Source organism: Amborella trichopoda, chromosome 4 (assembly GCF_054954075.1).
Source record: "Amborella trichopoda isolate Santa Cruz 75 chromosome 4, AtrichopodaSantaCruz75HAP2 v2.0, whole genome shotgun sequence".
Classification (NCBI taxonomy): domain Eukaryota; kingdom Viridiplantae; phylum Streptophyta; class Magnoliopsida; order Amborellales; family Amborellaceae; genus Amborella; species Amborella trichopoda.
In genome coordinates, this window is record NC_142339.1 from 28,096,945 (window position 1) to 28,124,297 (window position 27,353).

Here is a 27,353-nt window from a genome sequence, read left to right on the forward strand (position 1 = left end):
TGAAGAAAGAATTGAACAAGGCTTTTAACATGAGGATGTAGGGGCCGCAAAATAAATTTTGGGCATAACAATCAAGCATGATAGGAAGAACAAAAAGTTGTGTCTATCACAAGAAAAGTATATTGAGAAAGTACTTGAAAGATTCAACATGAAGAATGCCAAGCCAGTCAGTACACTATTAGCTAATCACTTCAAGTTGAGTGTCAAGTTATCTCCAACCAGCAGTGAAGAGAAGAAGGAATGGAGAAGATCCCCTATGCATCAGCCGTCGGGAGTTTGATGTATGCTATGGTGTGCACAAGGCCTGACATAACACATACCACAGGTGTAGTCAGCAGATACTTGGCATATCCAAGTAAGCAACATTGGGAAGCTATAACATGGAATCTAAAGCATCTAAGAGGCACAACTAAAGTTTCTCTATATTTTGGAAACTCTTCACCCTTTGTGGAAGTCCATACGGATGTAGATATGATAGAAGAAAGTCTACTTCTAGGTACTTGTTTACTTTTGCAGGAGGGACCATTTCTTGACAATCAAAGTTACAAAAATGTATTGCACTCTCGACTATAGAGGTAGAGTATATTGCTGCCACAGAAGTCTGTAAGGAGATGCTATAGTTGAAGCGAATTCTTATGGAGTTGGTTTTGAAGAAAAAGGAGTATATAGTTAGATGTGACAGTCAAAGCGTTATTGATTTGAGCAAGAATGCTACATTCCACTCTAGCACCAAGCACATTGAGGTGCGGTACCATTGGATTCGAGATGTCTTAGAAAATGGGTTGATGAAGATTAGAAAAATACATGCCGATTAGAATCCTTTCGATATGATGACAAAGACAGTGCCAAAGGAGAAGCATGAGCTATGCAGAGCTTTGGCAAGCATGGGTGCCATGTGAGCATCCAGTATGAGGGAGCCCTCCTCGTGGGTCTTGAGGGGGAGTTTGTTGCGGTGATTACCTTGTAGGATTTAGCCTCATAAGAAGACGGAACCCACACTTAATAGCAGTGCAACTAATAAAATAAGAAAGGGTTAGAGAGAGAGAGAGAGACTTTTTAGAGAGAGAACACATAGGGGGTTTTAAGACAAAAAGGGTTCTCAGTTGGGGCTCTATTTTTAAAGACTCTCTTGTAAGCAAAAAATAGGGTTTTTAAAGGCTCTTGATAGAAGAAAGTGCAGGTTTGTAGCAAGGTTTCTATCACCATTTTAGGCCATTCTAGAGGTCATTTTTGCTATATCTCACGCTCAATACCTAGCTGGAAAACTGGAACAGCTAATGTGCTCTCTGGTTGCTTTTCCTAGTCATTGGGAGACCATCTGTTGATTTGAGGTGGAAAAGAGATAATCTTGTTGGTGCTTGTGAGATAACTTTGTATTTTCTCCAAGTTATTGTTGTTCTATCTCTGCTGATTATAAGCTTCAAGTTTAGGGCAAAAACTTGAGAAGAAACTCATATTGTAACCCTCATTTGATTTTAGTGGATTCCTCTCTCGGATTTTCCACTTGGTTTTTCTCTTCACATTAAAGGGTTTTCTACATTAAACCTTGTGTTGTGATTGTACTTGGTGAAACTTTTTCTTCTTTTTTTTATTTTTGATTTCTATTTTTCTTGGCACTTAGCAAATTGGCCATTGTTCGGTATTTGTACAAACGTTGGATGTTTTTACCTTTGATTCATACATAGAAGCATTGCTTCCCAACAAATAGATGCTTTTCATCATTCTCAATTTGGTGCCATTCCACCATAAATTTAACTGTTACTTGGTAACCCATTGATTTGTCTAAAGCGGCCAGTCCTTTTCAATATGAAATCCAATTTAAAATTGTGATTTATTTTTCTGGCTTTTGTTTGCATTGGATCTATAACTCTAGCATAATTAACCTACACAAATAACATGGCATTTTGGCTAATGATAGAGTTATCAAAACTTGAAAAGTTTAATATAACTAATTTTCCTACGTAGAAAAGAAAAATTGGTTATGTTCTCTTCTAAGATAAGGTAGATTATGTTCTACATTCAGCCCCACCAATTTTAGAGTCTAATGCCAAGTTAGAAGGTGATTAAAAAATGGTCATAAGATGATAAATTAGCTAGGATCAAAATGTTGTATTTTATTGAAGATAATTTGATTAGGGTCTTTGAGGACCACACTTCTGCTCGAAGCATGATAGTTCTCTATCTGAGAAGTATGGGACTATTTTGAAACCCACTTCCAACTCCTACTAGAAAAATATAACTCTTGTATGACGAAAGAAATCTCTACGACTGAACATGTCCATAAAATGACTATACTCACAAAGGACCTAGCTATAGCGTGGAAACCAATCCCTGATTGCATATCCTAAATAGTCTCCCTCCATCTTAGTAGGCAATTGTGATTGCTTTGAATCACTCCACATAAGGGATGACTATGTCGAATCTTTTCATGAACCTCCACATTGAAACCGAGAGAAAAATAAGGAAAAAGTCAAATTAGCTTCACTTTTCTTGAAGTTCATCTTCCCAAAATCCCAAGAAATCCAGTAATATTAGGAGAAATTATAATAATAGGTATAAGATAAAGGAAATAAATTTTAAATATCAAAAGAAGCAGGTGGATATGATATGTTTTTATTGTAAGGAAACTGGGTATATCAAAGGTATTTGTCCTAAGTTGAAAAAGAAAATTGGGAACCAAAATAATAATAATATTCAGGATAACAATAATCAAAATAAGAAAAAGGAATTAGTCTCTGTAGTCGCATAATCATTGGTTGTTGACTATGACCTGAGGAATTAGTGGGTCAACTCAGCCTCAACTCGATATGTTTTAAGGACTAAGGATGGATTCATATGATTGCAAGAGATCACAGCCAGTAACCAGTGGACTTATATAGGAAATGACACTTATTGTGATATGCTTGGTGTCGATATTTACAAGTTGTGTCTACTAGAGGAACAAATCTCCTACTTATTGATACTTTATTGCGTCCAATATGAGGCGCAATTTGATTTTTGTTCCTAGGCTAGACGATAAAGGATATTAAATAAGATTCTGGTCTGGTCATGTTATTGTTGGTAAACATAATCGAGCAGTGGTGTATGATACTAAATTTGATAACTTGTACCGATACGATATTAATGAAAATTCATCAATATCTTGGTTATATGGATGCTTCCTTTAATGCTTATATATGTGTGGATGATTCATATTTATGGCACTTAAAATTAAATATATAAATAAAAACAAAACAAATAAAATGGTTAAAAAGGTTGCTCCCCAACTTAGTAGAAATTGCGTTCAAAACATGTGAGTCATGGTTTTTGGTATATTAACTAAAAAACCTTTTCCTAAGGGAAAAATGTCTAATGAACTTCTTAGTATTATACACTCGGATATATGTATGCCACCAAATATAAAAACCCATAGAGTTTTAGAATATTGCATAACCATAACCTAATTAGTAAAAAGTCAGATAAGCTAAAAATATGTAAAGCATATAAAGCTGAGGTAAAAAATTAGCCATGAAGACAATAATAGATAGGGGTGGTGAGTGTTACTCTGATTTATTTACTAAGTTTCGTAGGGAGTATAGTATAATTTACCAAACCACCATGCCATATAAACCACAACAAAATTGTATGGCTAAAAGAAGAAATAGACTCTAATGGACATAGTTAGCTATATGATGATCCATTCAGATTTATCATATCATTTATGGGGTGAAGCTCTCAACTTGCAATGTACATTATTAGCTGTGTTCCAACTAAAACCATAGATTTAATCTCCGATGATTTATGGACCGGTAAGAAACCAGGCCTAGTATCTTTAAAGTTTGGGGTTCTTGGGCACATAAGCACATAGAACCACAAAATAGAGATAAACTACATGCTTCTTTGCAGGTTATGTAGAAAATTCTAAGAGCTATAGCTTTTATAACCATGATGGTCGGCCCTCCTCATCGCTACCCGGTGTGGGACGTGGCCCGAGATCACTCTATCGGATACCGCATCGTATATGCTCTTGCATGCGTTCGTGCTCATGCAACCAAAACCAACAAAGAAAAAGGATTAAAGGGTGCGAGGCAAGACCTACCTCACGGAATTGGGTTCATAACATGTCTGTGCCACCATTGACGCCTCTTATAAGGATCAAATACTGTAGGTGGAGCCCAAACAAGATGAACCTCAGCAAAGCCTCCAAGTGAATAGATACATGCAGAAGACGAAAAAGAAGAAGGAGAAGAAGAAGAGAAGAAGATTGAGAACGAGAGAGACTGAGGGGAGAGAGAGAGAGAGAGAGAGAGAGGGGTCATTAAGCACTATGACAGCCTTTTAGCACCATCTTCCATAGCAGGCATCAACATTAGCATGGAAAGGCATCTAACCGAATCCTAAGTATGTTTTAAGGATCGAATATTGCGGGTTAAGCCCAAACAAGATGAACTTCAGCAGAGCCTCCTAAAAATATACGCATGCAAAAGAAAAAGAGGAAGAAAAGAAAAAAAATAAAAAGGAGAAATACTGAGGAGGAGAGGGAGAGAGAGAGAATGGGCCACTAAACACTATGTCAGTCTTCTATCGCCACCTCCCCAATGAGGCATGAACAGTGGCAGGAAAAGGCATCAAACTAAAGTCTGAATACTCAGAGGATGCGTTAAGAATCGAGTACTATGAGTTGAGCCCAAACAGGATGAATTTCAACAAAGTCTCCTAAGACTAATCTAAACAAGAAGAGTGAGGTGAGAGGTAAGAAGAGAGGATAGATGGAAGAGTGAGAGGATGACGTAGGATTAAGGGAAAGAGAAATTTAAGAGGAAAAGAGAGAGAAAGCGAGAGAGAGAGAGATTGAAAGGGAGGGATTAAGAAAGAGAGAGAGAGAGAGAGAGGGAGATTAAGAGAGAAGTGACTGGGAAAAGGGGGGGGAGGGGTTAAGAAAGAGAGAACTTTAAGGAAGAAAGAGAGATCGAGAGGGAGAGAAAGATCAAAAGAGAGAGATTGGGAGAAGGGTATTAAGGAAGGGAGAGAACTTTAAGGGAGAAAGAGAGATTTAAAAGAGAACGATGCTAAGATAGTTTGAGAGATCGAGAGAGAGAGAGAGATTTGGAGATTGAGAGAGATTAAAGGAGAGGGATTGAGAAAGAAAGAAACTAAGAGAGACATTTAAGAGAGAAAGAGAGAGATTGGGGAATTGAGAAAGAAAGAGAGAGATTGGGGAATTGAGAAAGAAAGAGAGAGAGATTATGGGAGAGGGATTGAGAGAGAAAGATATTAAGAGAGAGAGAGAGATATTAAGAAAAAAATAGATATTTAAGATAGATTAACGGAGGAAGAGAGATTAAGAGAGAAAGGGATTGAAAGAGAAAGAAAAAAAAGAAAAAGATAAAAGAGAGAGATTGAGAGAAAGATAGAGAGATTTAAGAGATATAGATTAAGGGAGGAAGAGAGAGATTAAGGGAGAAAAATAGAGAGTTTGATAAAGATTTAAGAGAGAAAAGGGAGAGAGATTAAGAGATAAAGGGGGAAAGAGAAGGAGAGATTGAGAGAGAAAGATTAAGGGACGAAGAGAGAGAAATTGAGATAGGGATTGAGAAAAAGAGAGAGAGATTGAAATAGTAAAAGAACGAAAGGGAGAGTTTCAGGTCCGAGAGGTGGCCTGGACCCTTTCATGAGAGAGAGAGAGAGAGAGAGAGAGAATAAGGAGGGGAGAGAAAGAGTGAAAAGGGAAAGAGGGTGGGCCTGGGCCAGCCGCCCTACAGAAGAGAGAGAGAAGTGGGTGGGCTCGAACAGGCGGCTTAGGCCGCTCCTGTGGAAGAGAGAGAGAGGAGGAGAATGAGGGGGAGAGAGAGAAAAAATAAGAGAGAAGAAGAGAGGAAGAGGGAGAGAAGTAGAAAGAGAGGGAAAGAGAGAATAGGGCGGGCCCAAGTCAGCGGCTTGGGCCGCCCCTACAGGAGAGAGAGAGGGGGAGAACAAGGGAGAGATAGAGAGAGAGAAGAAGAGAGAAGAAGAGAAGATGAGGGAAAGAGAGAAATGAGAGAAGGGAGAAAAGAGAGAAAGAAGATAGAGATATAGAGAGAGAAGCGATCAACCTAGAGGAAAGTAGATGGCTCGAACCCCTGTGTTAGGTTTGGTCCCGATTTGTCCTTAAATGTGCCTTGAGAGTGGCTAAGACTTGATAAAGAGGGTTAGGACCAATGGACTAGGTGGGTTAAGTATATAATATTTGGGTTGAGGGGTGAAGGGCTTAGATTAGCTAGAGAGTATGGGGTTAAGTAGGGACTATGATCTAATGTCTAAGGTTTGTGGTCTAGGGAGTATGGAAGCTAGGTGGGGACTATGGATTAGTGTCTATGGTGATCTAGGGAGTATGGAAGCTAGGTGGGGACTATGGATTAGTGTCTAGGGTTTGGTGGTCTATGGGTAATTCTCAAGTAGGCAAAATATTCTTTCTCCTCTCTCTTAGGTTAGAAGATGAAAGCAATAAGGCAAAAATAAACTTGATCTCACTATCTTTCAATAATATCTCCAACTTAGAGCTACAAAAAGACATACAGTGCTTATATATAATCTCCACAAAATAAGGGTGGATGACCAAAACAATACCACATTGATAAAAAAATATATTTTTTTAAATTAAAAAGAAAATTTCATTTTGGGTAAAAATGATTGTTTTGCCCCTCCCAACTTCCATAGAAATGACAAGACCATCCATCCAATGGGGCTTCTTACCTTCCTTATGGTTTGGGACCATTTTTTGTGCTTTCTGGTGAGCTTCTGAAAAAATGAACACCGTAGAAGTGTCGGGCTTCTCAAAACAATCGATTTGATATAAACTTTTAGCCTTGAAAAGAGTTTTTGACCTTAATTCGAAAATCCTACCAAAACTCAATCTTGAATTTTTTATCTTTCAATCTTACTTGTTGCACCATATTTTTCGTCACTTTCTTCATCACAAATCGAAATGGGAAGTCGTTGTGATCATTTTGCAACGAAAACCCCTCGATTTGGTGTCTGTTTGATCACTTTTGTAATTTTGAAAGTCGCCAAAATATGGGATTCTGGCACCAGAAAATGTGCATTTTTTTAGCCTTAATAGGATGCCTTCCCACCCTCCAATTTGAATAAGCAAGTATTCTAAACGAAGCCCTTCGAGTCACGGTCGTAATGCATCTAGCCTCGAGGTCATAGGGTTTCGAGATCTCGAGATATAAGTCTTAGAGTGAGTGCATATTCTGTTGGAATTTCCTGCATTTTGGGCATTTTTAGTGAAATTATCTCTAGGATTTCTTATCGTCTAGGCGTCCTCATGGTACGTGCCACCCTTCAAAGCGTAGATCTCGATAAGAGGAACATGTTCGAATTTAGAATCGATACGCTTCAAGAAGAGTGACAACCATGACTCAAATTTTTTCCCATTTTTGCATAGCACAGTTATTATTTATAGTAACTGGTTCATGTGTGTTAATGTGAATAGTGAAAATCTTGCCATTTATGGAAAATATGACCTAGAAAGGTCGAATTGAGCTGAAATTTGACGTGGACTGTTTTCGACCTTTTGAATCCACTGGTGGTGGTCACATAGTTGCCAGAGACCTCTAGAATAAATTTCTAGCTATGGTGCACCATAGTCAAGCTAGGAACTTTAGTTGAAAACTAATTTTTACTCGCTTTTCCCTATTTGCGTCCGAATAGAATAGAACTGGCAGGGCATCCTTAGATCATCTTAGGAGACTCGTATGCTTTGATTTGAGGCTGATCAAACATCATTATCAAAGCTATTAAAAAATAAGGCTTATTTGGTCAGGGTTTCTATAGTCCACAAGCATTTTTGATACCTGCAGGTTTAGGTTGCCATTGGCTTCTATTTTATTCGCATCAAGGATACAAGTGCATCAAATACATCATACAACACATGACACTAGATTCTTAGTAGAAAGCCGTGACACTCATTGCTTAGAAAATATGGATAATGGATGTATATTTGGGGAAAAAATTCCCTGCATACCGTTTATTCTCTTTCTTTTGAACAGACGATCTTCATGGGTTGAGCAAACTCCCATCCTACGCTTGAGCATAGGATATCTTTTTCCTAGAAAAAGTTTATATAAGGTTGCAACCTTAAACTATAGAAGTATGGTGCGCCTCTAAGATACTATATAAAGATTGATTTGAAATTAAAAAATCTTCCAATTGATCATCTTGATCTCGATATGTATGGATATAAAGAAAAAAAAAATTTAAAATACGAAAAATAATGTATCTCAGAATAAGTTATCCAAATTGTTTGTTTTTTAAATTTTGAAGTGTTTATAGAACCACTTGATCAGCACTGTTTTTAAATTTTAAAATTTTATAACTAGGGCTAAATATGGATTTTTAAGTCATCGTAAAGTTTTTTATACCAAAAATACATCTTCAAACAAAACTTAGATGTACACTTCGCTTATAAGGTGGGGCATCTTATACAAAACGGGCATCTTATACAAAACCTTGCCGATCAACTCACCTGTAAACGTGTAGGCCCCCCTAAAATTCATCTTAAAGATAGACTTTAGATCTATATTTTTTTTTAGAAATTCATGAGATAAGCCAAATATGAAAAACAAAATGAAATTTGAAGTTTTAAAAGCATTTTTTTAAGAATTATTTTGGCCACCTTGGGTGCCTTCTTTTTCTCAACGTCCATCTTAAGATGGACATTGGACTCATGGACAACTTTTCCTGCGTGTATGAAGCTAATAATAGGTTTAGACCCAAAATAATTAATAATTTTAGTCTTCCTCCAACAGTCTAATTTGGTGGATGATTGAAAATGCATCTTACTATTTAAATTTTAATTTTTTTCTACAAATCAATTTAATATAGAATTTTAGGCATACGCAACCATCACATACAGTATAAAAATCTCCAGAAAGTGAAAATGATTAGATTGCCTCCTTTTTTTTAGGGTAGTTTGATCATTGTAAATTGGATAAAATATTTGTTTGATATTTTTCTAGTGCACCCTATTATTTAACGCGTCCAAAATTTTACCTCAAACCAATTTGTAGTTAAGAGATCAAAATTTAAGTAGTAACTTGTAACATATACTTTCAACCATCCGATCAAAATCAGACAGCCGAAAGTATGTCCTAAACTGCTACTTATTTTCGGTCCAGACTTATTATTAGCTTTTTCCTATGTGTGTGTGTGCACGTGCCTACATGGATAGATACGTAGATAGATAAATACATATTTCTCAAATTTATAAAAAAAAAACACACACACACACCCAAAGTAATCAAGGGCTTCCAACCCCAGCCAAACTACAGTAGGCTCCAAAAGTCGATTGCACAATCACTGCCTGAAAAGCTGTCAGATTCTATTCCTCCTGGCATACGTGGGGACAGTGTTGGATCTATGCTGAAGACTCCATTTACTTCCGGATGTTTACTGTTGTCTGTTGGAGGCAAGTGAACTAGGGAGGGGAGAGTGACCGATGGGTTTCAGCTAATATTAGTCCACTCCCGGCATATAAATGCAATGTTCATTCAGAACCATCTCATTAGAAGCCAGGGAGGGGCTGCTGTACTCAACGAGTAGACATCATCTCTCTCTTTCTTTCTCTCTCTTGCATTCCACATGAGTAAACATCATATATATATCTCTCTGTCTGCTGAGAAAATTGCCATTTAACACCCTGATTAGAGGGGAGGGAGAGGGACCCGGGTCATTTAGATACAAGAAATTCAATAATCAAGGGCAAATAGAAACCCAGCAAATATAATGATCTCTAATCAATGATAGCCTGCTTGCCTAATGCTTGCTTTAACCTCATCAGGCCAAAACCATATACCTCACGTTTGCTCAGGAAACACTTTCTTGAGGAAGTTGAGAAAACGTTCTGAGTACAACTTTGGCTCTACTGCAGATATAGACAAAGGATCAAACTGCAACGATTTGTAAGCATGCTCGAGTTTCTTCTTTAAATTATATTCCTGTAGTATATCGATAATACCCAGATAGAGGACCACATCATAGACCTCAAAGAGATCCATCTCCAACGAGCCTTCCGCATCATGCTGAAGCTTCCGGTTGGCTCGTGCTGGCATGTTTACTCCTAGCTGAACCCGCAGCCTACACAAGCAAGCTACGGATCATTATAACAAAAACAAAATCAAATAGTTAAGAAAGTTATCTAACAGGATTCACATGCCCTACCGAATGTAAGTTAAAGGTAGCAAAAAATTATTCACTCGCCCTAGAGATATTGTCTTTGTTTCTGAAATCAAACAAGAAGCAGAGAGATCTTGTGTGCATGAATATGCATATATATTTACACATGCACAAGGCCAGTACAAGGGACTAGATGCACAAATGATTCGATGACTAGAGATAAAAGGAAGAAGGTATATTATAATTCCGAAATGTGAAGCGGGGCAAATTTATACATTTTGGAGCTGGAAGAAGGTATATTATAATTCCGAAGCATGAAGTGGGGCAAATTTATATGTTTTGAAGCTAGAACAAGGGAAAGTATTTACCATACACAATCATGCATATGGTATAGCATACAAGGAGGGGAATCCAAGAGACTTTCTCAAGAGTGTAAACCATATATCCTGTGTAACTTTTACAATATAAGGTGGACTGTGAAGATGCATCCACCATTCCTTCTCAAGATGGACTGTGAAGATGAATTGTAGTTCCATCAGAAGATTCAGTAAGATGCCACATATAAGCATTACATACCATACACTAGGTTTGTGTTTTTCACTTTCCCTACCAAGAAACTTTCTATTGGATATGGTAAAGCTCTGATCCACGTGGAAATTCAAACCTGAGTGCAACAGGAGAAAAGCTAAAGCCATGTGAACCTGGAAGACATGCTGCGAGAACAAAAGGGCCCCGATTGACAATTTCAGGAATTGATTTGCAATAAGGTGCTGTTTTTAGTAATTTATGAATTATCCAATTTGAAAGAGACTAGCGTATCGAAGCTGGGATATTACAGCATCAGCATGCCATTCACAAAATCATTCACAAACCGTATTGATACTGCAAAGATATGAATCAAACCTTCCCATGCCAGGCAGTAAAAGATCAACTTCCTCATCACCCACAGCCGGTGCTCTCAATGTGCTTCCTCGAATGTGGGAGCCAGGTGTAGTGCTAACTGCATTTGGCTCATGGGCAACTAATAATAAACCTCTTGGTGGGATTGGGAGCTCGCCTTCATGACATACATTCACTGAAAATCAAATAAAAATGTGATAGGGTATATGTTACAACCAAACTGACATGATTACTAATTTAATGGAAGTAGAAAGTGTGTGTAACAATAAATTAATAACAAATATCCTAATAAAGGTCAGGTAAACATGGCCAACTCCAACACATAGTGATCATTCATATTGAGTACATTATAAATATGTGACTTGGTTTTTCTTTTTTGGACATCAAGGGTATTGTAAAATCAGCCTTCATTATCTAGTCAGAAACATCATGTCCAGAGGATCAAACTTGAAGAAAATAACATATTTCTCCCAATAAACAAGCTAAAATTCCATAAATACTTGATTTATTATTGAAACTCAAATATATAAATACTTGATATCCTACTAAGAAAAATCACATATACATCTAGTCCCAAAAGTTAGCCCTCTGTGATCTGTGATCTGTATTACATTGAGCTCCAAAAGGGCGACTCATATTAAGCCGAGATTTGAAAGGCCTTTCGCTTCAACAATTAGACCTGGAAGCACAAGATGCTTTTGCTATTTTAGAGGTACTTAACGGGTGTAGAAAATCCAAGATGCGATCCAGTCGTGACGAGAAGAACCCCATGATACAACCAAGCTCAGTGAAGCACCATGTAGGCTCTATGAGTTGTATGCTCGAGAAAGCCGATGAAGAACACAATCTCTTGTTGATTTTCTCTTGAAAAGATCCAGCCTGAGACCAGCCTTAATTTGGTCCAAGTTTGATAAAAAGCCACAGTAAATTTCAAGTTATAAAGGTTTTCTGGTTAACTGCTGCAAATAGTCACAGTGTATCAAACGAGCTGAAAATGAAACAGAAAAGAACTTGAAAACTGATACTGGATGGGGTATACATAGACAAAGTTGGATAATCATGACAAAAAACTAGTGGTCATTAAAACGGAGGACATTATGCGTCAACATGTATCATGAGGGAGTAACAAATTCAGAAAACCCAGTAAAGCTCATGGTCGGTGAAGAGTCAGAGAGTAACTGCAGCAAAAGGTCGTTAACCATAGTTACCATGACAAAAGGTCGTCGAGCACCATTACCTGAGGCCACTGATCAGGGGACACTATCAGCCACAAACAAAAGTCGCAAAACTTTATTAACTGTAGTAAACAGTTAGATCTTTCTGAGAAAAGCTCTAAGCAGGCTCATGGACTTAACCGCAGTAAGAAATGCAACTACACATTGTCTTAACCACGGACCTCAACCAAAACCTCAGCCACCACTGGGCTCGCCAACCACGTGAGTGTTTTAAGCATGCACACAATATGAAAAGCACCCAGAAAGCTCTGAATGTCTCTTCTTCAAGGCCCCTATAAGGCTTAGGAAATCTCCCACTTATAAAACCCTTAGAAAAGCTTGTCTCTAGGCAATGTAGGAGTACAACATTTACTTACTCTTTACCTTAAGTCTAATAAATGCCCAAAAAAATTCCAAAAATCTATATGTTTTGAAATACCCTTCTCCAAAACTAATGATCCCCAACCTCTTTCAAAACAACCATTCTAAGAACCAGGAAAGATAATAAATAGGGGAAGATATCCTAGAGACTTGAAGCTTCATATAGTGTTATGCAAAATGCTTATAAAGACAATGGGTGGACGAACCTTGAACTATGCTATATATCCACACGCCTCCTGTATACCTCACATTTGCTCCCAAGAAAATGAGTTCTCCTTGAAAATCTCTTGTGTCGACACTTACAGGCTCAAAATCCTTTCACTAGTGCTCCAATTCCCATAAGAAGCAACCTAACTTCCACATTCATATAGGAAATCCATGGATGATGCCCTGTAACTCGACACCATTGCCTAGGCATTTCATCATCTAGACAAATGGACTCATACATGTTGTAGTTTATGGCACCATATAGCCAAAGAAGGGGAAAAAATATAATATTTTCATATAAGAGGAATTGTAGTGAATCATGCTTGCTACACAAATAACTTGTTTTCCCCTAGAACCTAGGACTTGGAATCTCCTCATCTACCAGGTAGGGTTACCATCAATTTGTGACTCGCCTTGAGTGGCCTTCAATCCCATCCCATAGTCAAACTCTCTCCTTGCAAGGCCCTTGGTTAATGGATCCATCAAGTTTTGGTTAGACTTACAAGGTTCGTAATAATTGCTCCACATTTTAGTAGTTGTCTCAACTAAATGTGCCTCCAGCTGATGTCTCAATTTTCCATTATAGATCTTATTCTTCACTACATAATAGATTATCACATCTTGAATAAGTGAACGTTTACCAACAAGTTCCTTAGTCACTCAGCTACTCTACTAATGACTTACAAGGAAATTAGCTTTGATTGCATTGTGGATCTAGAGGTAGATGTTTGCTTCTTGTATCCCCAAGCAACTGCAACCAACCAAAGGTGAAGATTCAACAACTAGCAGATTTGGATTCATCAGAATCCAATATCCAATTTGCATCATTTTCCCCTCTAGCACAGCAAGTTCGTCTACATAATATTGCCTAAATTTGTAGTCCCCTTGAGGTATAAGCATTCAAATGCTTTCGGCTTGCTAGTAAATCTATTTAGCATACCAATAGCATAGGTCCAAAATTTCCGCCAGTCAAACACACCCTTGGAGATGTGCGTGGGGTTAGGTTAGACCTCAGTGACCCTCTCTCTTCCCTTCTCTCAAAGTATCTCTCCTTCCTCTCTTTCTTTCTAATCAAGCCTTCAATCTCTCATTTGATTCTCTCCTCCCACTTACTCCTGGGTCGCTGCGGTAATCTTAACTTGTTACCGAAGACAAGGTTACTTCAACAGGTTTCTTTTGAAATTCTAAAGACGTGATCTAGCCATGTCAAGGTCACCAAAAGCCACATGGTCAGAAACTCTAGATCTGGAAAAGGTATGGAATATAAAAAAACCGTAGCTTTTTCCATTACTTCATTGAGTTATTGATGGGGGTTCAAAAACCGTAAATCTGATTGGTGTGGTTCGATGGTGTTGAAGTCAATGTTTGACCCCTTAAATGGATCAAATCCTTGTTTGCGATTTGTGAAACTCAATATTCTTCTGAATCTCTTGTATTGATGATCTCCCTGTTTGAGGTGTTTGTGAGTGACCTTCTATGTTGATCAGCAGGTCTCCTTGGTGGTCTTTTTGCTGTATTTTGGTCAATATGTTGAGTATGAGTGATTTTGGACACTTATACCTCCCCTAATAATCCAGGTGTAATCCCTATGTATCCATGGAGGTAGCTGCGGACTGCAAATGACTGCTACCAAACTTGATGGGACAAATTATTTGGCGTGGTCAGTCTGTAAAAATATGTTCATTGGTAGATGAGGGGAATTGGGTATATAAATGGTAAGATTATTGAAGCCCAAAAAATAGATTGCTCACATGAGAAGTAGGAAACTGAACATTTGACTGTAATGTCTTTAGCTATTACACTCCATGCAACCATCAATTAGCAAGGTTTTATGTTCCCTAAAACTGTGAGATTTGGAACTCTATTACTCTCAAAGCAAGAATGTGGCTCACTTCTACCAACTTAGTCAAGAAACTTCCAATCTTTGATAGGGGGAGAGGTCTCTTGCAACATATTCTTTACTTGATAACATGTAGGAGGATTTGGACCACTATCGGATGTTTAAACTGACATGTAAGGCTGATGCATAGAAATACAAAGAGTTGGTGGAACAAAATTTTTTAATTCTTAGCAGGATTGAACCCAGAGTTTGAATTAGCTAGGGTCCAAATACTCGGTAGGAATACTCTTCCATTGCTTAACCAGGTGTATGCCTTTGTCCAGAGTGATGATGAAAGTCGAAAAAGTGTCATGTTGCTTATCAAGTACTTAATCGATTTGCCCTTATTTAAGCCTCATTACGCCCTAAAAACAAGAAGGGGGCTAAAACTCAGGAATTTGGAAAAGGGGAGGAGACTCAAGGAGATAAAAGTAAGTTCAAGTGTGACCATTGTGGTAGAAATGGTTGTACTAAGGAAAATTGATGGGACCTGGTTGGTCGGCCTGTTATATTTAACTATCCAAGTTACAAGGCTTCATCTACTAGGAGTTCAGCTGCTGCTAGTATAGATCAGCCAGTACAACATGCATTCCAATCTTCAGTTTCTACTCCAAAGGAATTCATACCAGTACTAAAGAGGAGATTGAAAGTCTTCGCTGGTTGTTTACACTATCAGATGGCCCATCCACAACCTTTACTTCATCCTTTGCACACTCAAATACTCATGCTTCCGCTAATCATGTCTCCCTTGCTCTATCTAAAATAGTTTAGATTATTGACAGGAGCATTAGATCACATGAACAATATGTCATCCTTGTTTTCTTCATATTCTCTTTATTCTGGTAGAGGAAAAGCTAAGATTGTTGATAGGTCTTTTTCCTCTATTGCTTGTTCCTCCTCAAATTTCATTGCCACCCGTTCTTCATGTTCCCATCTTTGCTCCAAACCTAAAGTATATCAGCAACATTACCAAGAGTCTAAATTGCAGTGTGACATTATGTTTTTCAGGATCTGGATACAAGGAGGACAATTGACAATGATCATAAAGCTTGTGCTCTACATTCTAGACTCAAAAAGAACTAGCTCTCATGCGTTAAAATCCAATTCCAGTTTAATAAAGATCGGTTTGTTAGTGGCATCTCTAACTTTGCCATTTATCTTTTCACTCCTTAAAATTTTTGTTTCCTAAGTTGATTATTTTGCTACTATGTAGAAGTTTCAATGTGATATCTATGAGCTGTCAAAATATTATAGAATTATACACAACAAGCATTAATAAAAGCAAGGTTCCTTTTGTGATTGTTCATTCTGATTGTTTGGGGGCCTTCTCCTGTTACATGTTGTTTCAGGTTTTTCATAAGATGATTCGCACTCTGTTTGACTCTAAAATTAAGGTACTTCAATGAGATCAAGGTGGGGAGTATTATAATGGAGAGTTCCATTCCAATTTGGATGAGCATGGAATAATACATCAAAATTCTTGCACTTAAATATTCATAGAATCCTATTATTAATTTTGTTGTAGTTAGGATATAATTACTTCAGTATAATTATATTATTATAACATATTTGATTTGCTTCCAAATAACTACTAAATCATAATTTGGACTAACAGTGAATTTTTATCTGATACTTTAGATTATATAGCTATAATTTTATGCATAATATATTAAAAAATAAATTATTACTATGATAATAAAAATATTTTTAAACTATTTACATGTATTAGAGTGATATTAAACTAATTATAAATAACTACAATAATATTAATTAATAAAAAATATTCATTACCATAATCATAATTATATCACATTAGAAACTAATACTATTATATAGTATTTATATATGAAATGACTATAAATTTTAATATTACTTTTTGGTCTTGAATATAATTTTAGTTTAAATAACATATCACAAACATATTCAATGCATTATATTTTTAATTTTATTATATTCACAATTATTATATTATGTATTTGCAATACATTTGATTTGCTTCCAAATTTGCAATTATAGTCGGCGTCAAAAAAATTAGGAAATCCAAAATAGTAAACTCAAACTTTAACCTAATGTAGAATATTTATGTGATGATGTAAAATGAGAGTACCAATCTCAAAAAAAAAAACAACCCATCAACATATCACAAGCATGAATAAAAAAAAGGAGTTCAAAATAAAAAGTAGAAAAGACACACCTATTTTGAGTGATTAAAGAAAAGGAAAAAAAAGGGGAAAATGTACATATGAGAGATGATGATCTAGAGAGAGAAAGGAAGAGATAATAACCTTTCCTAAGACAGAGCAACCCAAGAGAGCCCAAAAGACAAAGGCACATGTTATATTTATTTATAATATCCTGTCTTCTTCCCCAAGCTGGATAAATTTCCTAATAAATCTCTAAAATATAGAAAATTAGGTTTTATGTAAAGGAAGACAAGAAAATAAAAAATCAGAGAAGAAAGACATCATGAGAGAGAGAATAAAGATAGAGAGAGGTTGGGATCTCTTCGTAGGAATCAAAATGTAGGGAAGTGTGTCTAATTAGATAGAATGGGCAAAAAGATGTATATTCGAAAAAATCAAGATGGAGAGGACAAAATTGAAAATAAAATCAATAAAATGAGTATAATAAATTATAATCAATAAGGCAAAATCAACTTTAGAAATGACACTTGTAGCAGGAATAAAGGGGCTCTCCTTCTCACTTGGTATATATACAAGGATCGATAGGTCGGCTCGGGCTCTAACCGAACCGAGTAACTAAGTTACCAACCAAAGAAAGGGATAAACTAAATAAATAAAATAAAGAATTATTTAAAGTAAAAGAAAAATTAAATTATAAAAAACATTAAAAATCCAAAAAGGATGGAATATATATATATATATATATATATACGGAAGAGACTACAAAATGCCTATGGGCAAAAATGAACAGTATTTTCGCACATAGACTTGGCACCGTCCGATTTTTTCGGACGGCGTGGATTAAAGACCATCACGGATATAGCATGTCCATGGCAGGATTTTTTTCATGCAAATTTGACACAAAATATACAGTAGGGACCGTCACGGCTCCCGTAGATCTGTGGCGATTTTTAAGCAAAACCGTCATGGACATAGCATGTCTGTGAGGGCAAAACACCATAGCAATTCGCGTATAGACGTGTTTAAGACATATATACATGATAGAATTTGGAAAAAAATTGATTTATATCTTGAAACAATTCAGAAAAATTAGCATATGATAAGAAAAATACACAATCATCATCTCAAACTCAAAATTACATATAAAAGATTTATATATCGATTTAGAAAAACCAATAATATTTTTCATAATTTTTTTTATAAAACTTAAGTTTGTAAATAGAAACTTGACTTGACAAGGTGCTGAGTCTGAGTAGCTCATCCAAGTCTAAATCAACTCGGCTGAGTTACCTGTAATTCCATCTGTGTAACAGAAGACATATCTAGGCAGAAATAGGCAACACATTTCCAATGGAAACAACTAGATTTCCTAACATCTCATGAAGAAAATTTATGGTACAGACACCTATTATTTACTGAACTAAGAACTATTTTCACAATCCAATAAAAAAGACACCTGCATGTTAAAAGTAACTTATCAAGGGATAGATATACAGTAGAAGCTAACTTTTGAAATAAACATGTACCATCATCTGGTGGTGCTGTGACATGATAAGGTATTGTGTCTTGAGGTTCTAAGACAATCAGATGTTCTGGTGCTCTGAAATGAAGTCCCAGCAGCAGGCTATAATCAATTATGCACTGTGATTCTAAGAACTTGCAGTCCAATGAGATTTGTCTGCACAAGATTCATTATATAATGATCACCATATAAACATCACCATAATTTTTGCAGTCCAATGATTTTTGCCCTCACAAGATTCATTATATAATGATTACCACATAAACATCACCTTAATCTAAGTGAAAAAACCATAGAACAAATCTTGTGTGTGATACATACTAAGAAAATAAGTGAACTTCAGGATTATCAGCATTCAACAGTCCACATACCTTTAACAAACTGAAGAACATATACATGTCTTCTACAAACTAAAATCCATCAAGCAAAACAAACATATCAAAAGAGACATAACTGATATTTTTACTTAAAAACCAGAGAAATAACACAGCAAAATTGACGAACAAACCATAGAATAACATGCAAAATTTGATGAAACATCAGCAGTAACTTTATAAGAAACACTATCATATTATGCACCAATTTGCACATGTTGATGTATCAGATTTTCTTTGTGCCTAAATTAGGGACAGAGGGAGGAGAATTTTATTAAGTTAACCAAAAGTGTACACATTATATACAAGTCTAGTGACTCAAAAGTTAAGAAATTATCCTAAAGGGGTAATGTATGCCCTCACATGGTCATGTGGCTCCACACCTTATCCTTCAAGGGAAAGGAATGGGGCGCCACTCCACCCCTACACCAAGCTGGAGAGGTGAAAGGATTGAAAAGTATGGAGTACTCTCTAGGGATTAAAGCAGCCGTGGAAACAAAAGACCTAAGCACAAGTGATAAATAAAAATGGAAATAAGATAGGAAAAGAACAAAAATCAACGCACAAAGCAAAATCTATCAAAAATAAGGAAGAATGGCAACAAAGGTGATATAGAAGAAGAAACTTGGCCGAACAAATCAACAAAACCAATAGATCACAAGTGATGCACTCTGGCATCAGCAACAAAAGCCAAATGCACCTTGCTATGCCCAATAAGGAGTGGTATGTGAGATTTCTAGGGTATAAGAAAAACCCACATGGCCCACACATACCAAGAAAGTTGAATTTGTTGCGACAAAAGTCCATCTTAGTTCAAACATTTTAAGAAATGCCAGGTACATCCTTCCTTTTGAAACATTTCAACTTATGACAAATGTGTCATCCCCTTTAAAACATTTTAACTGATGACAAACATGCCCACAGCAGTTTATGTGGTTTGTTCTCAGGATGCATTTAGATTTGATGCCTACTTCGATTGGACTTCACAAGCTTCATCGCCTTTTAAAACCTATACATGTGCAAGTACACAAACAACACACCCAGGACCATACCTCAATTCCAAAATTACTCTTTAAGGACTATGAGCCACAATGATGCTGACCATATATCCTCTCATCACAGGCCAATAGCCCTAATGCACAACTCTAAACAGAGGTGCATTAACCATGTTAAGGGTTTAAGACGTTGTCCTATTCAGTCTTTTACTTGTCACTAAGTTAACCAAACTACTTGTCACACACACACAAGGGTTGAAGCCCAAGTCTATGATAGTTAGTGTGGTCTTTATTGAGTAACCCCTCTAACTCTTCCACCAGCCCTCAAAGACAGCCTACCTCCTTCAACCCATGGAAATTCAAGCATACATTCATGGCATGTGGCCTACTAATTTTGCCCATCATCTTGCCAAGCCCCTCTATCCAAACAAGTTGTCTCAAATGGATTGTTGTCTTCCTCTTAGGCACCCCTATAATTAGGGAATGTCATTCATCGCTTCCCCATAAATGGGTATGCTTGTTAGAATGCAACGAAGGGCAATTTGGTAATTTATGTGAATTTAAGTGGTTTACATTGTAAAGTCATTTGCTGTAACGTATAAGGCAAAATCTGTCCGCACTCAAGATTAACATTATATATACTATAATACAAGAATTATGCCCTGGTGTGTGCCTCTTTTCTCTCCTCGAAGTTTTTTACGGTATCATAGCGAGGTTTGAATATGCCCTCAATGTGATCAACTTTAATCAAGGTTACACATATTTCCTTCTTCATGAAGATTCATCATGTCTTTCTCTTTTAACCCCTAATCTTTTTTTCTTCCTCTTTACCCTCTTTCCTAGAACCCAATGTTTCTCTCTCATTTCCTCCATATTAGGGGCACGTATTGTTCATATTATTGTTCATGCTTACTGTTCATACGACTGTTCTCTCTTTCAAATACTCATATCTCTTCATTCAATATAAAACCCCAGATCTGCTCTTCATAATGTATTTATTTCTTTGAAGAAAAAAATTCTCAACTGCTGTTCACCTTTTTGGTTCTTGAAATCTAGTCCAAAACCCTAACTTCTCTCCTCTCTCTTGCCCATCAAAAGTAAACTGCTGGTTTCTTTACCTTCTTTCTATTCCCTTGAAATCTCTTGCTCTTTTGCTCCTTCTTATTCTAGCTTTGTCGTCTTCTTCTAGTTCTATTGGTCTTCCTAGTCTTCAAACAAACCTATTAAAACTCAATGGCTCAAACTATTTTACTTGGAAAGGCTTACTTCTAACTTATATAAGATGCCAATGGTTATTGGGGCACATTGATGGTTCATCAAAGCCTTAAGCCTCCAATTAAGTTTCTTACAGAAGAAGAGATTAGTGAAGATGGAACAACTAAGAAATTTGTTAAATCCAATCCCGCTTACGATAATTGAATATCTAAGGACCAGAACCTCATCGATTGGATTTATTCCACCTTTTCAGAGGAACTTATTGTTCAAGTAATTAATTTACCAACTGCGGCAGCAGTATGGGAGTCCCTTCATTACTTATTTTCCCAAGACACAGAACCTAATTATGCATCTTCGAAGGGAACTTCATATTTGTAAAAGAAATAATACGTCAACCTTGGAATTTTGTAACAAGATAAAAGCCCTATGTGATGAGCTTGCTATAGTGGATGATCCTAAGAGGTCAAGGTCCATTATGTTTTGAGAGGTTTAGGGGATGATTATATAAAGTGTTTGTTTCGTCTATGATGATGAAGGGTGAAGTGGAGATGTGCAACTGGAATTTTATGTGATAACTGCATACCAACAAAGCTAAAAGGCAAGTTCTATAGAACAGCTGTGAGACCAGCTTTGCTCTATGGGGCAGAATGTTGGGCAGACAAAAAACATATACCCATATAATGAGTGTAGCGAAGATGAGGATGTTGAGATGGATGAGTGGCAAGATAAGAGGGACAGAATTCGAAATGAATTCATTCAAGAAAATTTAGTTTTGGCATCAATCAGCGATAAGATGATAAAGAGCAGACTTCAGTGGGCTGGCCATGTGTGGCGTCGAACCAATACAACTCATGTTCGGAGGTGCAAGCTAGTCCAAGTAGAAGGATTGAAAAGGACAAGGGGTAAACCCAAAAGGATGTGGTTGGAAGTAGTCCAAAAAGAAATGGGGACCTATGGCCTCACTGAGGGTATGACATTTTAAAAAGTAGAGTGGGGGACCAGGATTCGTGTAGCTGAATCCAAATAATTTGGAAAAAGCTATGATGATGATGAGAGAATTACGACCATTGTTGTTGCAACATGAAGCATTATCCAACCTCATACCCTCATTGGAAAAGTCTTCTACTACCAATTCTCATCCTGTTTTATTTTCAAAATAGTAATTCAAATAATATGCTGGAATTGAAATCATGGAGAGTTAGAGGATACAGAGGTAGAAGACGTGGAGGTCGAGGTGGACGAACTAATTTTACTCCTTATCAGAGTCGTGGTTTGCTACCTACCCCTTCAACAGGATCATTTGTCTCTTCAGATGATGTTGTTGTTTGCCATATATGTGGAACGAAGATTCATATAGCCATTAAGTACTTTGATCATTATGTTGCTACTCCAAAACATTCTCTAGAAAACTTAGCTATCACCTCACTCACAAAGGCAGGTTGGGTCGTGGATGGTGGTATTGCAAATCATATTCAAATGATAGAGGTATGTTCCTAATTGCTTACTCTGGTAATGGCTCTATAGTGATTGGTGATGGAACCTTCTTCAATACCACTCATGTAGGAAGTGTCACAATTCACTTCTCATGTGGTCCTATCTATTTCTCTAATGTTTCCTTTGTGCTTAAGATGTGTCACAATCATATTTCAGTTTCTTAGTTAGCACAAGAAAATTCTATTTCAGGTGTATTTATGCCCGATTTTACTTTTCTGAAGGAACAACAATTGGGGACGACGTGCACTTAAGGGTCTCGTCAGGGACAGCTTTATATTATCGAAGATCATGTCAAGAGGAAGATGCCATTGTTATTTTCTTATTTTCTTTTCTTAGTGTCAATAAAGATCCCAGTGTTTGGCATCATTGAGTAAATTATACAAAGATGTCTTAATTCCCTCTAATCTCAATATTCAATCTTTGTTTGTGTCATGGATATCAATTGGATAAACATGTGAAACTTCTATGTATGATTCATAATAAAAGAGCTTATGCTCCCCTTCAATCAATATATTCTGCTGTTTGGGATCCTGCTCTACAATCTTGTTCATTTGTTTCTTTATATCATGTTACATTTGCGGATGATTTATCTTGTTTCTCCAATATATTCTTTCTTAAGAAGAGACCCAATATGTTTCACATATTTACGAAATTTGAAATCTTTGTAAAAGTACTTCCAAAAATCTATAGTCTACATTTGTAGTGATTAAGGGAGAGATTTTTCATCCCATAACTTTAGAACCTATCAGGAGAATAATGGGCAAAACAACAAATATAATGAGCACAAACACATGAGAAAACTGGAGTAGCAGAGAGAAAACATAGGCATATCATTGAAGTTGCATTGCACATATTATTTATGAGTAGACTTCTTAAATTTATATGGACAAAAGCATTTCATACAGAAGTTTATCTCATCAATAGGTTGCTTATAAATGTTCCACATGGAAAATCACCTTAACAAGTTTTGCATGGGAAGGACCCCCATTATTCCACATTGCACTCTTTTCTATGTTATATACCTATGTTCATATTGACAAGAGTCAAAAATATAAGTTGTCCCCAAAGGCAAAAATTTGTGTCTTTATAGGGTATGCTGATGAGTACAAGTGTTACAGTCCTAGACTGAAAAGAGTTCTTATCTCAAGACATGTAACCTTTGATGAAAGGACCTTTGATGAAAGGAGGATGTATATGCCTCCATGTTTTATAAGTTTAGGTGATTCAGGTAAACGGGAAGTGCTATTGCATCATGAAATTCATAGTCGACTCATAAATCATGTTGTAAATGAGACACCATTTTTTGTTGCTAGAGATAAGTAGAAGTGTGAGCAACACAACCTTGAGGGGGACATAATTGGTGAAACTCCTCCAAGACCTGGGGAAGAGTTCAAGGAATATATGGACCAGGATTCAAAAAGATTCTCATGAAAGTGGGACTTCATAATCAGCAAAAGATACCATAGTATATCAAAGAAGAAGGCATAAGGGGCAGCAAGAAGATAGGCCAAATGAAGACTCATAAAATTGAAGACCCTCATACATCAGCCAAGGATATTAGAGTATATCAAAGAATATATGCTCGTTGAAAGACAAGAGAACACTCAAAACCCACGCAGGCCTCCCAGAACATTAATTGATCAATGGGTAAGTTATAACACCTTCACTCAGTATTCAAGTTTTTATGTGTGAAATTTTCAAAATCAGAGAGCCTAGAACTGATCTTGAGGCAAGAAACTATTGGTGGTGGATGAGTTAAAATTACAAATAATGCCCTCGTGTGAGTTTATAACCCGCACTTAACCTGAGGCAAAATTACAGATAATGCCCTTGTGTAAGTATATATCCAACACTTAACTTTGTATACTCAATTATTCCATGTATATCCCTAACCTACTATTGTACTTTACACATAGGACTGAAGATTGTAAAGTCGGATCCACACCACAGGACTGGTGAGAGTTTCGATCCCACGATGCTAAAGTGGGTTCACAGTGTTAGCTTTTTCCCAATTTTTGGTGTTTCAAAACAGCCTTATTTAGCTGCTGTTTTATTGCTTTTTTGTGATCATGTTGGACCACCATGGTTTTGGAAAACTTTTTCATGCACTCACCACGTTTCACACTCAAGCATGAGGTGTCCTTCATGTGTTTAATCACTCTACATGTGGGATTGTTTGGACCACTTTCTTTGTCCTCTTGACACCTCACACTCCTAATCTTTAGCTATTTATAGCATCCTTGTCTCTCTCTCTAGCTTCTCCATCCTTTGAAAGTACGTTGGTCTTTTGAAGAGATCACACACACACTCTCTTAATTGAACATACCATCTCTCTCCCTCTCTAGCTCTACTTATTGTTATGCTCATTCCTCTAAAAGGTCCCATGTCCAAGTACTTTATGAGCATAGTATGAACATATTTGTGGTTTGTCTGAGTATAACAAGTACAAGCTCGCCCTTTTAATGATAGTGAATTTCTAGTATTTTATGATATTACGGTTTCATATATCATCTAAAGAAACCTTGTTTAGAGTTGTTATTTATCATATCCAATTGAAGTTTATTTTACCGATTGGAAGACATATTGTAGAGAGAGAGAAGATGTTCCTAATCAATGTTTTATTGTAGTATACCGATTGGATGATTTATTTTGTAGTAAGAGAGAATTTCCAATTGATGTTAGTGATCTTATACAAATTGGAAAGACATCAGTTTTGTAGACTGTGGTTTTGTACGGGTTTTCTGAGTGTGCAACTCAGGGACTCAAGAATTTATTTACGATGTGGCTGTATCTTGGGAGTGTACTTGCCCTCGGAATTTTACCGAGACAGGGGTGTTTAACACTTCGAATAAAGAGAGCTCCTCTCGTGCTTCCAGATCCCTTGATTTTGGATCCCAGTTTTGGGAGTTCATATCCACCGAGATGTATTGTAAACCACGGTGAGACCCCAAATAGTCAACACACAGATACCCGCCAGGGTCAATGGTGTCCAGTGGTGGTTAAAGTTTATCGACCCAGTATTGGTCGGAATTCTAGATTTGCAATGGTGTGTACATGCATTCCTTCGCTACCAGCATTGGTAACTGACCATGACCATGCCCAATTTTCAGTGGCTTCTAAGGCAATCAAGTACCCTTTTTTCAATGAACTGAGGTCCTTATAAGATAGGGTTCAACCTCCCTTGATAGGGGGAGCAAGCTCCTCTTGGGCCCCAACTCCAAGACTGCCAAAGCGAGATTCAATACAGGATCATCACGGCCAAGCCAAGCACCTCACATCTACTTAATGGGGCACATTGGAGCAGGTGGGGCCCACTCAAGTGGGTGCCACATGTCCTCTACCACCCAAGCCATGAATGGCTAAGTAGGTAGAATTTATGCAGCCCCCCCTTCTTGGTAGTCACTCCTAATTGGATTTGGAGACCAAGTATAAATGAAAGACTATATAGATTGAGGTGAATTCTAAAGCTTATAGGAAATTATGAATTATCTTATAAAAGGATTTGGTTAGTTAGAACAAGATCTAAATGGAATTAGGACTTCTAAAGCACTTGGGTTTTTAGGAAGGCGCATATCTAATGAAATTGGTAGATTGTTAGGAAGGTTCGTACTAAAGATAAAGGTGTGATTCCAGCCCTTAGATCATGATGGCTAATCAAAGGGTTAAGCTGCTAAGATTTAATCTCTCACATCTTAGGTTTCCAATTCTAGAAGAAGACAAGTAAGTTTAGTTTCAAAATAGTCCTAAACTATGTCTATATAAGGAAACCACCTTTCTCCCATAGGGTTTTCTTTGTGCCCAAAAGAGTTTCAGAAAAAGAGAGTTGTGTGAAACATTAAATAGAGATCCTAGATACAGTAAGGGTGAGGAAAGAGAAAAATGGTGGTACATAGACTGCAGGAAGGGTACTATGTGAGAGCTGGCTTTTCTTCAAGAGAGGAGTCGTTTGCTTCGATCTAGGTGAGTCAATGATCTTAGCAAACAATAAGGGGTGTAGTCTGCAAGAAGGTGACCTTAGGTCACAAATTTGTTTGTTATTTACTTACTTTTTACTGTAAATCCATTGTATTCAAGCCCCTGGTCCCTCGTGCAAGGTATGCCTATTTTCTTTGTTTTTTGAGTTTATGTTCTACCTGTAAGACCTCAGAGTAATCCCATGGATAGTTTGGAAGATATGAATGTTTTATTGGAAGGTGCCCTATCTGTTTTCTGCTGAATTCGACCATGCATAAAAGTTGATCACATGTCTACTTTCAAGACTTGCCCTTGAATATCTCAAGCAAAGCTATCCTAGGGTGTTATTTTCCATTTGTTTCTTCTCTTTGTTGTACTTAAAGAGGAGAAAGGGGACTGCATATGTAAGGTTTTGAGCGTGACAGGGGAAATCAATAAAATATGCGGATAAATTTTTTAAATATAAATCGTAGCTCGCACCAACCGCAAAACCAACATTTCTAACACATTGATTTGTATGTGACAATTATGGGGAGTGATTTCATGTCACCATTACATTATAATATAGTGAAACCACTCTTTTAGAAACCATATTTGTGGCCTTTTTATGATCTCAAATTTTGCGCTCTCACTCTCTTCATCCCAACAACCAATACTTAAAATAAAAAATAAAAAAAAATTGAATTTGAACCATATAAAATGTCAAAATGAGTACTCTCCAACAATGAATCTAGACCGTCTCTTTAGTGGACGTTGAGATCTAGGCCTTTAAGGACTCAAATCCAACTCTTTGCCTTGTAGAATTGTTCATTTAATGTCTCTATAACATCATGAAATCATCTACAAAATTTGGGATAAGAAACAAATCCATCTAAGATCCAGTTCTAATGATCCCATCAAATGGACGGCTTATGTTCATTAGGTTAAAAAAGTGCAA

At 36.9% G+C, this 27,353-nt stretch overlaps 1 protein-coding gene across 36 annotated transcripts in view; it reads right to left on the minus strand.

Annotated features, from left to right (window-relative positions):
* Positions 1-9,202: 9,202 nt before the first annotated feature.
* The window catches only part of LOC18425595 (phosphatidylinositol 4-phosphate 5-kinase 7), a 49,241-nt gene continuing 31,090 nt past the window's right edge, over positions 9,203-27,353 (minus strand). For 10 of the 36 annotated variants that reach the window (XR_016054347.1, XR_016054345.1, XR_016054348.1 and 7 more), the window contains exons 8-10: positions 18,389-18,540; positions 11,041-11,212; positions 9,605-10,098 (exon numbers count right to left, since the gene is read on the minus strand). Coding sequence is in view for 19 of the 36 variants with exons in the window: in XM_006830126.4 (XP_006830189.1) it covers positions 9,819-10,098; positions 11,041-11,212; positions 18,389-18,540 (604 nt within the window). In the remaining 17 variants the exon portion in view is untranslated. Of the gene's footprint in view, positions 10,112-11,040; positions 11,213-18,388; positions 18,541-27,353 lie in introns of all 36 variants that reach the window. The other 26 variants (XR_016054355.1, XR_016054352.1, XR_016054357.1 and 23 more) reach the window with 7 other exon arrangements.